Here is a 15,788-nt window from a genome sequence, read left to right as displayed (position 1 = left end):
ATGACCAAACGCCGTAATGCTAATGATGATGCTGATGCTGGTAGGAGACCCAAACGTTCAAGACCTGAATCGGAGCCCCAGTTCTTCCAAGATCAACGTCAATTGGTAAGTCTTTCGATCCCACGGCGTACGTGTAATTGTATTTGTGCATGCAGATGTGTAAGCTTTGTTTGCAGCTTTATCTTTCAGCCATATATAATCTTTTTCAATCAGTTTCTTAGTGAACTATATATATAATATGATAATATCCATGTCAAATAATATAATATGTTTGTTTTGCAGGAGGATTTATGGAAGCAGGCCTTCCCTGTTGGAACCGAGGTATGTATGTATGTATATATGTGTTTATTGTCGATTGATTCGTTTATATTATATTAATTAACCACTCATTGATATCAATCTTGACAGTGGGAAAACATGGACTCCCTCTCTGAATTCAACTGGAATTTCTCAAACCTCGAAGTCAGTCGCATTGCATTATTTTTAAATGTTTGTTTCACCGTCGCGTTGTTAAAAAAATATTATTATTCAAATCATCCAGGATGCATTTGAAGAGGGTGGGATATTACACCGGAAGAAAGTATACATCTTCAAGTGTACCGAGCGTAAGTAATCAATTATTTTTTTCTTTGTTATGGGGTTCTATATATGTGACTTGTTTTTTCTTTGTTGCAGCACAATTGATCCATTTGCAGGATGTTTCAAAAATACCCTACATACCTGTAATTGTTGCGGTATGTACTACGTACAACAGAATATTATTTTCATTATACGTTTTTTAGTTTTGTATTTAAATTTTTTTTTCTTTGTACAATAAACAGGTTGTGTCGCCGTTTCCTCCTTCTGATAAGATTGTATTCCTCCTTCTGATAAGATTGTATATACCTCCATACAAATGGCACGTGAAGAAATTGTTGACATGAAGAAGATGAAAATGGATTGGGTTCCATACATTCCACTAGGAAAACGGTAGTCATTTTCTTTCATATTGAAAGCCGTTTTTGACATATTCCAATAAGATCATCATTAATATAAATCTATGTTTACAGGGATCGTTCAGCTGAAAGACTTGAAACCCAAATCTTTGTATTTAACTGTGTCCAAAGAAGGTATTCGATCCATCTTAATGCTTGTTTGCAGTTTCGAAGATAATGTTGTTGACTATCTGATGTGGTACAGGGCTGGTTTAAAACATTTGAAGCTAGAGCGAGTCAAGCAGTTTGGATACTGCGTGCCGTGTAAGTACATATGCAGACAAATACTTTTACTATACAATTTGCACATTATACCCTGCAATATGGAACATATGTTTTGGAAGGTGAAATCATCTTCTTACAAGTGTTTCTTTTCTTGCCAGACATTCATAATCCCTTAGCGGAAGATGAGGCTGAACCGGATACTGTTGAGCATATTATGTATCCAGCCGAACCAGCACCTGTAAGCGGTTGTTTAGTTGTTTATCTTTCCTTGCATTCATACCATAATGTTTGATTCTTTTTTTTTTCTTTTCATGAACTTATATAGGTTGTCTGTCAGTTTGATTGGGAATTTGATGATCTTGAGGTGAGCCCTCATTCTCTTTATATGATTTCTATCGCTTTATTAAGTATAGTTTTACTTGTAAACATGAAAACTTTTATCTATTGTAGGAGTTCACTAATAATCTTATTTCTGAGGAAATCTTGCCTGAAGATCAAAAGGATGGCTTCAAGGTAAAGCTCAAATGAGTAGTTAAAACTTTGTTATCTTCATTAACATTTCTTCCTTTTTTTTATGTAGGAATTTGTGAAGGAAAGGGTGAGAGAAAGAAAGAGAGCTAACCGTGAGGTAGTTTGTCTAATTCAATATCCCTCCGTCCCATTATAAGGGTCCACGTTTCTTTTTTTATTTGGTCCCATTACAAGTGTCTACTTTCAAAATTTATTAGTCAATTTTCAAGTTTACCCTTAAACACAAACAACTAACATTAATAAACAATATTGATGGATCCACTTTTCAAGGGCATTATTGTCATATGATAAGAAAAAAAAGTAATCATTCAATCCATCTTAAACTTTGTGTTTTTCAAACCTGGACACTTATAATGGGACGGAGGGAGTATTACATTTACATATATGAGAAGACGTGGTTTATAAATTAAGGGAATGTGTATAGGAAACGGAAAACAAAAAGAGGGCGCGAGAAGAACTCGGTGAAGAGAGAGTGGCTGCATTTCAGAACATGAGGTTTTATAATTTCTATCCTGTTGCCACACCTGATACACCAGATATCTCCGGTGTCAAGGTTCGCTTATTTTTCTTTTATTAAACTTTTTGTGTTTCTTTACATTTACTTTGAAGTCACCTATTTGGATCCATTTTGAAACTGAGATTCGTGTGCAGGAACCATTCATAAATAGGTATTATGGCAAGGCGCATCAAGTAATTTGAACAAGTTTCATATATTTCTCTCTAGTTGTAGGATTTGCAGTTTTGGAGTTTTAGAATATTCAATGCATAGAGCAATTTTTTTTTTTTTTTATTATCAATGAATAGAGTTGGATAAGAGCAGACTATTTGATCATTTTATATATGAATATTAGTGTATTTAATTTGTTCTTTTTAGTAAATGCATTGATATGCATATCGTGGTATGGTGTTTGTTTCTCAAAAAATGTGAGTGGTGGGTTCAAATCTAACTTACCCATTAGACCGGAGGAATTGAGCAATTGTGGTCATTATCGAGGACTCGAGGTTGCCATTTTCAGCGCTAAAAGACTCATCAAATGTTAGCTAGAAACTCTTTCTTTTAAAAACAAGCAACGTACGGTCGTTTTAGCATCAATACTCTTCAACGAAAGCATTAATTTCTATGTTGAAGTTCTCACGATCTGTCGTTAACTTCCTCAAATCCACCTTAACGTGTTCTCATAAGGTTAAATGCCTTAACAGGACTTATCACGAGTGAAAAATAGAGACGGTGTTATGCTTAATTAGACAAGGAATGTAAAGTTATAAATAAAACTACAAATGTGTTTTATAAGTAACTACTTAGTAGTTTATGAAATCCTCATTTTGAAGTTTTAATTGTTTATCTAATAATTGTAAAATGGATGTTATTTTCGTTGGAACTTACGTTTAATTAATAATCTTTTATTTTGTTACCGGTATTATTAATAACTATAAATCATGTTGCCATCTTCCCAAGTATATATGACATTTTATTTTCCACTTTCATATTACGTGTGATTGTTACATAATTTATATATTTCTACCCGTGTCGTACACCGGTCAATAGCCTAGTTTCTTTATAAATTACTCAACATTCAAAATTAATTAGAATCTATAATTACATAAAACACGATATTTAAAAACAAAAAATAGAGCAAATGTAACAAAAGTGCTTCCTTGGTTTGAATTTTACATTTCAGTTTAGTATTTCCGGTTTTTAGTGCATACAAAACCAACACCGAACGATACATTTGGTTTTTGTAAAACATAAAACCAACCCGTTGATTTTGGATGACGTTGAGCCAACTCAGTTCATTTATTTCAATTATCTAAGTTACTAATCATCGGTTCCATGCCCATTTTGTGACATCTAGTAACGAAGACATTGGATAGACTTTTTTAACAGTTTGGAAGAAAAAAAAACACCATGATAGACTGCTAATAAACTTAAAACAATATGAAGTACATGAATACAAACAATTGTGTTCAAAACATGGAAGCAGCAAGTGAAGTGATTTCTGTAGCAACCTGATCATATTCGGTTTTCAGTTTTTCCTTGTCTTCCTCTGCAAGTTCTCCCTTAGTCGGTTTGGGGAGAACCATAACACAACATGTCGGCCTCTTGGTTGCACCCACATTTGCAAGATCCTGCAATAGCCATTTGCCATCAGCCTCATTAGTTTTCATCAAATTGCAGCAATAACATGGTGATGAAGAAACATCAAACTTACTTCTTTTGATGTAACATAAACATAAGGTATGTCGGCCTCCTCACATAGGATTGGAACATGAGTTATCACGTCTATTGGAGTTATATTTCCAGCAATAACACACACTCTGCAATCAAAACACGACCACATTAGCAAACAATATGAACTCATCAACATAATCTTGCACTGTAGTACAAAAGCTCTTCGAAAAGTTTGTGTTGTTTGTAAAAATGCAGAACCCGGGTCAACGTCAGCTTTGCTCGTGGCTCGCCCTCGTCAGTTTGTTTAAAAGTAAAGCCCAAATTTTAATATATAAAATTTACAGCCAGCAACTATAACTCAAATTCTAATCTACTACATAGTACATACACACACAAATTATGAATTCTGTAGTTTGTAAATTTTGTATTATGTATATGTTATACATATTATATTTAGCTTTTGTACGAATCAACAATCAATATGTGTAAAAAAGACAACTTATTGAGCCAGCTTCATAAGTCACAAGCTAGCTCAATTTCAACCTTACAGCTCGTTAAAATACACAAGCCCGACTCAGCATTTCAGCTCATTAAAATACCCAAGCCAAATCCCACCCTGGTTCGGCTCGTTTACAGCCCAAATTTAAAGTAGTAATTAAAATCCTATTCCCCACGCAACGATTCTTCACTTGATGCGGTGAATACCGGCATTAGTGTTCGAATCGACCGTTCAACGCGTGGTAGTTAATAGGTTAGTGTTCAGCTTCCTCTACCAGGATTCATGCGGATATACCGGCACTTTCACATAGTGGGATGGCTGAACCTTTCCCCTTTAACTAACCTGCGTGAAGGTCCTGTCGTTTTTTGGGTTTATGCGGGTTTTGCCGCCTTCCCCACGCAACGACTGTTTACTTGATGCGATGACTACCGGCATTAGTGTTTGAATCGACCGTTCAACGCGTGGTTGTTAATAGGTTAGTGTTCAGCTTCCTCTACCAGGATTCATGCGGATATACCGGCACTTTCACATAGTGGGATGGCTGAACCTTTCCCCATTAACTAACCTGCGTGAAGGTTTGATGCTTTTGGGTTTGTGCGGGTTTTGCCGCCTTCCCTGCGCAACGATTCTACACTTGATGCGGCGGATACCGGCATCTCCATGTGCAAAGTTCATAAAATAAAAATGTAAAATCATCAGCTTCAATTTGAAGGAGAATCGTTTCCATTAGAAGTGGCTCTAGGCCTTTTCTTTACAAATTTGGAATTGATCTACATAAACTGTGTAATTGAGTTCCCATTAGACGTGGCTTGGATGGGAGCATCATCGAGCCGACATGTATCTTGTTCGGGATCTCGTTGTTTACGCAGTATGTAGTCTCCGTTGAAGCTGCGATTTTATTCGTGCGTTTCCCCAGCTGGGGTTCACGCATCAGCCTGCTCGACGCTCACTTCGCCACAAGGTGCGCGAGTGTCCCATCCTTAACAAATGCTTCGACCAAGTCCTTTACATCTAGGCATTCTTCAGTGTTGTGACCTTTGGTTTTGTGAAAATCACAATACTTTCTCCGGTCAGCATTGTGGCGATGTCGGATAAACGGAGCCTTTGGCCACGGGAGCTCCTCCGTGGCGAATATCTCGGACACACTCTTTGTGAGTGGCGTCCACCTGGAGTTCTTCTCCGGTTTCACGTTATCTCTTCCGCCCAACCGATGTTGGAAGCCGGACGGGGTGTCAAAGTTTACCCTTGACTGCCAAATGCCCAGCTTCCGTTTTTTGTTCAATCGGGCAGTAAGGACATTGTTTTCCCTCGTCTTCTGGGTGTAGAGGTTCGTGCTCTGCGGAAGATCTCTGCCCAGTTGCCTCTCAGTTTCCGCAAAGCGTTTAGCTGCGGTCATGATGGCATCCCATGTGGATGGCATGCCATCTTTGCCCGTTAGGGTGCGGATGAGTTCCGGGTCGTTTGCGCCCTGGATGAAAGCGGCGCGAACGAGATTTTCGCTAACGTTGCCCAGGCTTAGCTTCTTCGAGTTGAAGCGAGTGATGAAGTCAGGCAAAGATTCTTCCTCCTTTCGGACGCACTTGAGGATTGTCCACTGCTCCTCAGTGTACTTTCTTTGCTGACTAAAGTGTTGGCTGAACTTCTGTTGGAAGTCTGCCCAGTCGTAGATGTGGTGGACCGGCAGACGGTCGAACCACGCTCTAGCTGCCCCGACCAGCGTCATTTGGAACATATAACACCACGTGGGTTCCGTCCAGTTACTGACGGTCGCCCCCGCGATGAATCTGTTCAAGTGATCGTCAGGGTCAGAAATACCATCGTACGTGCCTATGTTGGACATTTGTTTGGCACTTCTTGGGGCGATTGCTTCCGCAATGTCCCTTGCGAATTTGGACATTCCCGCCCTTGCCGCAGTTGGCGTGAATGTTTTGGAGAAGTCCCGTGGGCTGTTGCCCACGTTTATTGGACTGAATGCTTCTCCAAAACGCCTTCTCGGTTGGGAATCCGTTTCTTTACGCTTCCCTTTCGCCCTATGACGAGGGTTCGCGTCTTCCTCGGATTCCTCCGAATCATCGTCGTATTCGAATTCTTCCACTTGTTGGAGTGAACGTAAACGTTCATCCAACTCAGCTTGGAACTCTTTTTGACGTGCTTCGGCCCACGCTTTAACCTCATCGAGTGTTTGGCAGGGGAGCCTCGTCTGTTGATTTTCTAACTGGGTGTCGGTGAATCCCAGTGTCTGATTATTTACTTCACTTGCCCCGGCTTGGGTAGCTGGGGTAGTGTTCGTAAAGTTTGTGTACTCGGTATTCCCCCTTATAGCTGGGGTTGTAATTACCGGAGTGTCTTGGTTACTCAGTTTTGGGACCGGAGTATCCTTAACCATCTTTCCAGAAATTTTGAAGAAACTGGAGAAAAATAAAGTTCTAGCTTTTCCCACGGATGGCGCCAATGAAGAAACACCAGTCGAACCCGGTCAGATTACAAGTAACCTGAGGGTTAGATAGACGTTTCCCACGAGGGGTTAATTCCGGCAAGATGGTTCTTCCGATAACCTGCAAAACAGACACCGTGAGCTCGTCACTAAGAAAGGGGGGGCTTCCTCCTTGTGACCACCCTCCGGCGTGAGAATCAGTCTATATTACTCTTTGATTATAAAAGTATATTATTAATACTAGAGCAGTTATCAGGTAAATTATACAAGATATTAGATGATATAAGATGATGAAATGATAATACCATTTGATGTCTTTTATAGCCGAAGGTGGGTTTCCAAGGAGGTTTAGCCGGCCTACTACTCTGCCAACTGTGGCCTACACACGTGCTCTGCTGGTAATTGGTGGATAGGCAGCGGCTGGTAGTGACCAGGCGTGCTGTTCACTTTTCCTTTTCCACCAACTACAGGCTAGGCACGTGGTATGGCAGGAGTTGGTGAGCAGGCGGCGGCTATTGGTCACAGTGCTGTGGCGTGTTGTCTGCCATGCTGCTGTCAGTGAGCTGTCGTATCCTTGGTCAGATCTTTTGTCCATACCTCGTTAGGTATCACACAAAAGATCCTCCATTATTATACGGACTGGCTCATTTAGGCGGGAGTTTTCCCCCTCCCGCCTTTATGCGGGAATGTTCCCGACTTTGCTCATTCCTTCTTCAGGTGACTACTGAATTATTATGAGTGTTAAGCCTTATGCGTGTAGCCATGCTGCGCGGGTGGCCAGTCCCTAATGGCGGGTACCCACGCCTGCGGGAACAGGCGGGTTACTTGGAAACCATAGGGAGGCATTTCCTGCGGGACCAGCTTGCGTACCGCATGTGAGGTCGTCACAACTCTGAGCGTGGTGGGTCCTGCGGGTTTGGTAGGTCGCGGCGCAGACGTCCCTATGGTGAAGTCTGCGTGTTCAACTGCGCAGACGTCCGTTTAAGGAGTCTTGCGTGTTCAACTGCGCAGACGTCTCCTTTTAAGGGAGTCTTGCGGGTCCTAACCACCTCTGCTGGGACCTACCTCTTCAATTTGCAAAACCTATTTCTAAAAATTTGTGTGCTATGCGGTGGGATATACAGGGCTTGATTAATTCATTGATTGATTGATTTCTAAAATTACTAGCTTAAACAATAGAGAACAAACATTATACAAAATCATCGTATTAACAGATTATCAACACAGATAAACAAATTAATTACTATTAACAAAAGTCAAATTTGGATAAGTTGAGAACAAAATCAGTACCCTTTATTACCGCGTCTGATACTCTTGACAACCTCTTTAACCCCTCTCTTCAAGCATTTGTGTTCCGCAGCTGAAATACATCAAACAAATAATAAGCTAAAGTTCATAAATTTAATAAAACCGAAGATCCAATCGCATGAAAAAATGCGTGATTGATCGAATTGAACCTTTGCGAACGAGTTTGAGGGTGCGTTTGGAAAGCTTTTTGCCGGCAAGTGGCTTGGCGATTGGGGCTAAAGCCTGAAGCTTCTTCTTGCTGTCCTTGTGTGCCGATTTCTCTGTTTCACTGTCACTTGCACCCATTTCTCTCTGCTTTCAATCAAGTACGAAGGAAGAGGCGAATGAATGAAACCTGAACTAGGGTTTATCCGGAATGTTTGATTTTTAGGGTTTAAGAAACTGGTTATTATGTGGTTTTCTCACCTCCGGTTTACTTGGGCCTGGCCCAATTCTTTATTTTATATCAACCTGGTGGGCTTACATGTGCATAAATCGGGTTTTTTAATACTCGGTTCCGGGTATGGAACCGGATTCGGTTATGACAGGGTATTGGAAAATCGGGCATTACTAATAACCGGGTCAGGTACGGGTCCGGCTATTGTCTCTAATAGCCATACACTATGCACCAGGTTCAGGTCGGGTATAGAACTGGGTATTTGAATACCATATTTCTGAATATTGAAAAAACTCTATTTTCAGGTTTTCCCGGGTGTAAATTGGGTTTTTAAGGGGCTGACCTTTTTTTGGATATTTTCGGGTAATTTCGAGTATAGATCAGGTACTTGAAAAACATGGTTTCGAGTATTACCGGGTACAAATCGGGTCTGGTTCCAGGTACAGGTTTTGGTACTTAATTGCATACCCTATTTCTATCCTATTGGTAGGGTCAGGTACGAGTAAGGGCAGTAAAAATCTGCGTATAGAAAAACTCGCATCTGGATTTATTTTTCCGGTACGATACAGGGTTTGGGTTTTTGTGCACCTCTAGCTGGGCTAGTGGTGGTGTAAAAAACATATGTTCCAAGACCCAAATCGACCCGACATGGAAACCGGTTCGGTTTCAAACCTACCCGGGCATGCTTAGGTGTTATATTTTGGAATTGTGCTTACCATTGGGGACCAAAACTATCATGGCTATATAGTTGTTTTGGGCACTATTTTTTTTTGCCATCTTTTGATGGTTTTGTGTTGGTATAAATATGTATTGGATGTTTGTTTTTATTACAACTCTTATTAAAACTCTTAAATGGATTCCGAATGTGACAATGTTCGTTGTAGTTTTTTCGTCGAGTAGCATAAGACATCATGGAAAGGATACAAAATATCTCTTAACTTGAAAGTGAAAATACCAAAGAAACACACATATATGAGGACGAAGTATCAAGAGGAATGAGTATTAGCATAGTAGTTCATCAAAGGGGTCGATTTGTTTTTATGTGTTGGCAACATAATCGAACAAACACAACACAATGGTATGCCATTGATGCTATTGATAACACAAACTCACAACACAAATCAGATGCTATTGCACTGAATATGAACAATGATACAATCAAACAACAAATGTATACCTTACAATCGGCTACTGTTTACAGAATGGAATGCGAGTTTTACAGGATCACTAAGGGCATCAAGAGATGTCGCCATCATTTGTTAATTGTATGCTTGCTCTCGGATAGGCATGACATGTGGTCTTGGTTAGACGATCCTTTAGGTGAGTTCAAAGTTTGGTCCTTGTAAGCCTTGGTGGATAAAAAGGTTGTTTGTCCATGATAATATAAGTTGTTCGATTAGGTAAAGTGGGTGCTAAAAAAGATTACTTTCTTTGTGTGGAGGGTGGGTACGAATTGAATCCCAATGAAGGTTAATTTGGCTAAAAGGAACGTCTTTGTAAATACATTGGTTTGTATTGGTTGCAGGTCTGCTAGTCAAAACCATTGATAATTTGTTGGTTTATTGTATGTCGCTAAAGAAGTATGGGCCCTTTCATTCTTCGAGAATCAGAAAGATCATTTTTAAGTTTGAATTTATTCATTTGGAATCAGAGTTCTTCTACTTCATTTTCATTTACTTATTTGATTGATTTAAATTTATTTAACATGAATATTTTCCACTCTCATTTTTTTATTAATCTTTAAGTCCTGTAGATTTGATCCTTTAGAATTGGACTCGTTGTTTTCTCATTGAGCGAATGGTACAAAACAAATCAGATGATGTTAAGGCTGGAGGTTTGGTAATTGAAAAACTTGAGTTCGCAAATGAAAACAAAGGCACCAAATTATTATAAAAACTATGGCAAAGCATAGTTTTATCCCCTTTGCGGTTCTTATGGAGTCTTAAAACGAAATGATTTCTGATGACATGTGTTTGGTGGTCGATAAAGTCATGGAAGATATCAATGCGTCTGCATTTTTTGTGGATAAAACACAAGACAATTTTCAATACAAGACCACTGACCAATTATGTAATTTTGATGTTAACGTGTAATGCGTTATACTTTTACAATTGATATTCTGGTCCAATGTCACCGGTATGATGGTTAAGGCTTGAAACTTTTATGGTTTTAGGTTCAAAATCTAACTTAAGAGGTTTTCGACAGTGGTAGATTTTTTTTTATGGTGTTCCTGAGTGAGCCAGGCTTCAAATATAAAATTCAGTATGAACGATTGACTCTTATCTCAAAAAAGCTCACTTGGGTATTCGGTTGATTTAAAATATTATTCTAAAAAATATGTGTTGTACTTTTCCCTCTAAGCTAATCGGCTTAAATAAACGAATGTAATTACAATCCATCAACTCTTATAGAACATGACATCTTGTTTAATAAAATTTGTTGCTGCCAATTAAAAAAAAAATACTATTTGAAAAATTAGATAGTTATTAGTGGTTTAGTAAATAGATTGATTTGCTCACCTTTTAAATTTAGAAAAAAAAAGATATCATTTATATATTTAACCCGCTACATTAAGAAAAATAATAATGTTAGCTAGATGTTTAAGAGGAAGTGGCTTAATAATTATCTTGTTTTACAAAGATAGGTTACTATCTCATCCCCTCAAATGCTCTCTCTCTCTCTATGGGATTGATAATTTTACACCTCATTTCCTTATTTGCAATTTAACTACAAAATTCACGTCAACTCATCTAGAACATGATACAACATGACAACTTGTTTTAACAGTTTGGTTAACTGAACGTAAACGCATCATACCATGTACCCTTTATATGATGCTTTAAACACACAGAACGTATAAATTATAATTTAGTATTAACTTGAATCAATACAAAAATAAAGTACTTTATATGATTTTTTTAACACCAATAAAGTACATAACTAATAATTTAGCATCAACTAAATCAATACAAAAGGCTCATCTAGACTTTCAAAGGCCATCAACACATTTAAAGACTATTAAATTAAATTAAATAAATACACACTCATAACCTATCAATCTAGTGATACCATTAGTAAAAAGTAATTATGAGTTCAAATTCTTAAAAAGAATTATAATTATAAATAAATGCACATAATCATGTTACACATGGTATAGTAATAAAGTAATCATAGAAAGAAATATTCAAAAAGCAGATCATGTGAAGCACGTACGAAGAACACTGGATGCAGAGGTTTATCGATCGATTCCAACTCACCATCTCTCTCTCTTAATCTTAATCATCATCATGATTTTGGAACAGATCGATGAACCGCTGAATCCAGTGAAAATCTACCCAACACAAATCACATATCATATGTTAGATTTAGATCTAAATACAATATTATTATACGTATACGGTATAAAATAAAAGTATATGTGAGTATAGATTTATAAATATCTTCTATCTGTAGATGATAACAGATGAAAACCAGACATAACAAAATCCGCAGTTAACGAACATTGATTTGAGTAGAGTTTCATTTGACCGTGTCTTTGTGTTTAATTGTCTCAAAGGTTTGGTTTGAAAATTATAAGGAGGCTGTGAGGGTGGTTATGATAAGGTTACAGTTACAGGCGCGGCTGTGACGGAGACAGAGGTGTTGTTTTATATGTTGGGCCTGAATGACTGTCACGTGATTTTGAATGTTTAGCCTTTAGGGTAGGGACAGAAGGGTATTTTCGTCAGAAAGTGGATTTTTTTGCTTTTAAGAATAAAACGTGACCTATGACAATTTTGGGTATGTTAGGAGGTAGGGGTCTTTGGTATGTTAGTATACGGTCTACACGTGTAAAGTGTCTTACACCATTTAAAGTTATGGTTTTGGGTTTGCTTCGGTTCAATTTTGGTTTTGTCTAAACGGGCTCGGTTATGTTACGGGTTCATTTTGTGAACGAGCTCGGCTAAACAAGATTTGTTGAGTTTCGAGGCCGGAATTGTGTGGCCGGGTGAAAATTTATGTCATTTTGAAGTTCATCTGTCTGACATGATTTTTATTCATGTGTCGTGACTGAGTTCATAGTAAATTTTTTTGTTCGATTTCCCAACAACTCACAAACAAGAGTCATTAAACGCTTATAGATATCATTGTAGGACGACTACATGATTAAAGTCTAGAGGAATGTACTTATAATTTTCACTTTTAGGTGAAACTTGAGTTAATAAGTTTACCACAATTTGTGAAATAGTTGTGGTTTTCTGTATATAATATATATTTATGTTTAGTAATATGAGTAAAATTTAACAATAAACGAATAAAGTTTGGCTATTAGATGTAATCCAATGGCAAAAGGTTACCTTATACTTTTGTGATTGCAGACAATACGGGTAACCCAAGTTCACTATCTCCTATTCCGAGGAAAACTCACTGCCCAAAGCCCCACTACAGTAAATCCAAGTTGTGATTGAATTCAAACTTGGGACTTTACAGACACCAGCCCGAATATTCATTTCGCATCCAATATCAGTTGAAATAAAGCTCATTGGGACTAATGAGTAAATACATGATTTTAAATTTTCGAGCAACCGAATTCATAAATTTGTAGATCTGAAAAACGATCCGAAAACCGAATCGCGAATTCGGACTCGGTTAATATCCGATAAAAAACCGAATTTACAATTCGGATTGTTTTTTTTTTTGGTTACGAATACGGTTTGATTTATTTATTTATTTATTTTTGTTTATTTTGCACACCCCAATGTAAAATATAAAATAGGTTGATACCAATTATATATTTAAGTCTTGAATACAATTTAAGTATGTTTAACCTAAATATTATTACAAAAATTGTATCACTTTTAAAAGTTTTAAGTTAAAAGTGCTTTTCTTTTGAGGTACTACCTAGTGTGATAGCGTGTTGTAAGTATGCAATGGACACAAAGGAGAGAGAATATATACTAAATTTCTTAACATAGTGTAAAGTTTATCAAACAAAGATTACGTTTCATTCTACTTCATGTCATAGATGCAAGTATTTTGAGAATATGCTTTAACGATGACTAGTGACACAATTGTTACATGTTTGTCTTCTTTATCGATATAAATATCTTGATGAATGGATTTTTTTTGTTGTTGAAAGATACTCGATTAAGTCTTTTCTTTGACGTAGTGTAAACTCACGACTATAATTTCACTCCTTAAAGAATAAAAATGAACTTTTTCAAAACAGTAACTTTGTTATATCTTAAGAGGTACCGCCCACAAGTCACATAAAAAGTGTTTAGGTATCAAAATTGACGGATTCATTGCCTTAATGTTATAACAACCTCGAAATAGTAGGTAAACTGATGTAGAGAGCATGTATAAGTTGATGCTCATGATCACTACCTGGTATAATTATACGTTATTGTTTGTATTATTATAAGAAGTTACATTTTTTGTTTTGCTACGCAATATTAGAATGAGATTCTAACTATTAGGTTAGTATGCGTTTTTAAAATGTGCTATAATTTAAATGAAATCAATTGTTACATTTTTATTTGAACCACCAACAAATAGAGCCCTATTACTTGGGGTAACATAATGACAAAAGACAATCACATACATTTGCAATCACCGACAATGTAGGGTAATGCAAGCCTACCATCTTATGTTCCTAGGAAAACATGCCGCTCAAAAGCCAGCTATGATTGAACCCGTTTAAGACTGAATTCAATCTTGAAACCTTACAATCTCTCACTTTAATCTTCACTTCTCATTTCTTATTTAAGTTAATTTATGGCTCATTATAATATCAATTGATTTAAGGCACATTAGACAAATGTTAAGCATTTTACCTCTCAAATGTAAAATTAAGGTTGCATGTTGGTTATCTTGGAGATCGCACATATAATATCACAAACCCAATAACTTATTTTATTTAGATATATTTTTAACGGCCAATAAACATATAATTGTCTACATATTTCGTACGGGGTGATTTAATGGCAAAAGGTCACGACCAGCTAGCCCAACCCACCTATACAGATAGGGGTGTTCAAGAAATCCGAAAAAAACAGAAATCCGAACCGAAACCGAAACTCAAATAAACCGATCTGAATTCTTATTCGGATATTCTGATCGGATCAATCCGAATATCCGAATAACTAATTCGGATTCGGATATGGAATTTTAAAAAATTCGGATTGTTCGGATTATTCGGATATCCGTTTAATCCGAATAAAAAACATGTTTTTAGTGATATTTTCCGGTCTGGTATATTTATTAGACTATTGTTTGAAGTTTAAACTTTAAATTTGTATTAAGAGTAATTCGTATTTTCCGGTTTGTATTTTTATTGTGATTCTAAACTATTAAATTCTAGGAACAAAAAAGCAGGAAAATTTTTTAGGTTTATTTCGAATTATTCGGATAATTTCGGATTATTCGGATATTATCCGAATCCGATCCGAATTGAATTCGGATAGATTCGGATCGGATAGGAATATTCCTAATTCGGATCAGATCGGATTTCGGATAGGGTCCAAAAATTTTCACATCCGAATAACCCGAACCGAATAATCTGTTATCCGATCCGATGAACACCCCTACGTACAGAGCCCTCAAGCACCTAAAGTTATCTCTAGTTTCAGAGAAAACCCACGCGATCGAAAGCCCACTGGTGGTAAAACACATACACTCTCAGGATCAAACTGGATATCACAAAAATCACAGTCTTCTTTCATTGATTCACCTATGCTCCTCAAAGTGTTGTCTATGAAAATTAAACCTGAGTCTCCATTAAAAAACCGAGACTTGCTACCACTACATAACATTGGAAAGGACAACCCAATAACTTCTTATTTAATAGTATTTTCTAGTTATTGAAATAATGAGAAAAAAATAAGTCATAGGTCAAATAACAGTGGTTATATTATGAATTTTGTTGGGAGCAAGTGTGCAAACTTGTAACCTGTGAGTGAGCTGATGAAGGTTTAATCATGGAGATGGGTGATGTCTTAGTGAAGGTGGTACATGTCCTTTCATAATTTTCTCATGTCCTTCAACACATACAAGAGGCAAGCGGATAAGACCAAATCACGAAGAACCCAAAGATTATACGTAAAGACAATGTAACTTGCATAGTTTCGATTGGGGACGACTACATCAAAATCAAGTCAAGCAGTATTGTAGGAGATTGGCTTCAAAATAGTTAGATATTAATGTTCAATTGAAGGGGAGAAATACACATGTTATACTCTTTTTTCCTTAACTAAGTTTTGTCTCATTGGATTTTCTTAATAAGGTTTTAA

At 37.2% G+C, this 15,788-nt stretch overlaps 1 protein-coding gene and 1 pseudogene across 2 annotated transcripts; one reads left to right on the top strand and one right to left on the bottom strand.

Moving 5' to 3' along the window:
• On the top strand, positions 1-2,578 carry LOC143555871 (protein HEAT INTOLERANT 4-like; annotated as a pseudogene). The gene is made up of 14 exons (XR_013139274.1): positions 1-105; positions 283-321; positions 409-462; positions 542-605; positions 676-734; positions 822-969; positions 1,050-1,109; positions 1,180-1,238; positions 1,358-1,437; positions 1,525-1,563; positions 1,650-1,712; positions 1,780-1,827; positions 2,155-2,283; positions 2,382-2,578. The product of XR_013139274.1 is annotated as a protein HEAT INTOLERANT 4-like (transcript).
• Positions 2,579-3,624: 1,046 nt separating this feature from the next.
• Positions 3,625-8,516, bottom strand: LOC143552787 (H/ACA ribonucleoprotein complex subunit 2-like protein). The gene is made up of 4 exons (XM_077042931.1): positions 8,291-8,516; positions 8,124-8,193; positions 3,941-4,046; positions 3,625-3,857 (listed from the first exon to the last, which is right to left on the bottom strand). The coding sequence occupies exons 1-4, from the start codon at positions 8,424-8,426 to the stop codon at positions 3,696-3,698; spliced, it is 474 nt and encodes a 157-aa protein (XP_076899046.1). The 5' UTR covers positions 8,427-8,516; the 3' UTR covers positions 3,625-3,695.
• Positions 8,517-15,788: the final 7,272 nt, after the last annotated feature.

This window comes from Bidens hawaiensis, unplaced genomic scaffold (genome assembly GCF_021521415.1).
Source record: "Bidens hawaiensis isolate Kalapana, Puna unplaced genomic scaffold, B.hawaiensis_p1.1 tig00001032_1, whole genome shotgun sequence".
Lineage (NCBI taxonomy): Eukaryota > Viridiplantae > Streptophyta > Magnoliopsida > Asterales > Asteraceae > Bidens > Bidens hawaiensis.
Note: the sequence above shows the minus strand (reverse complement) of the source record. Positions and strands in the feature narration are given on the sequence as shown.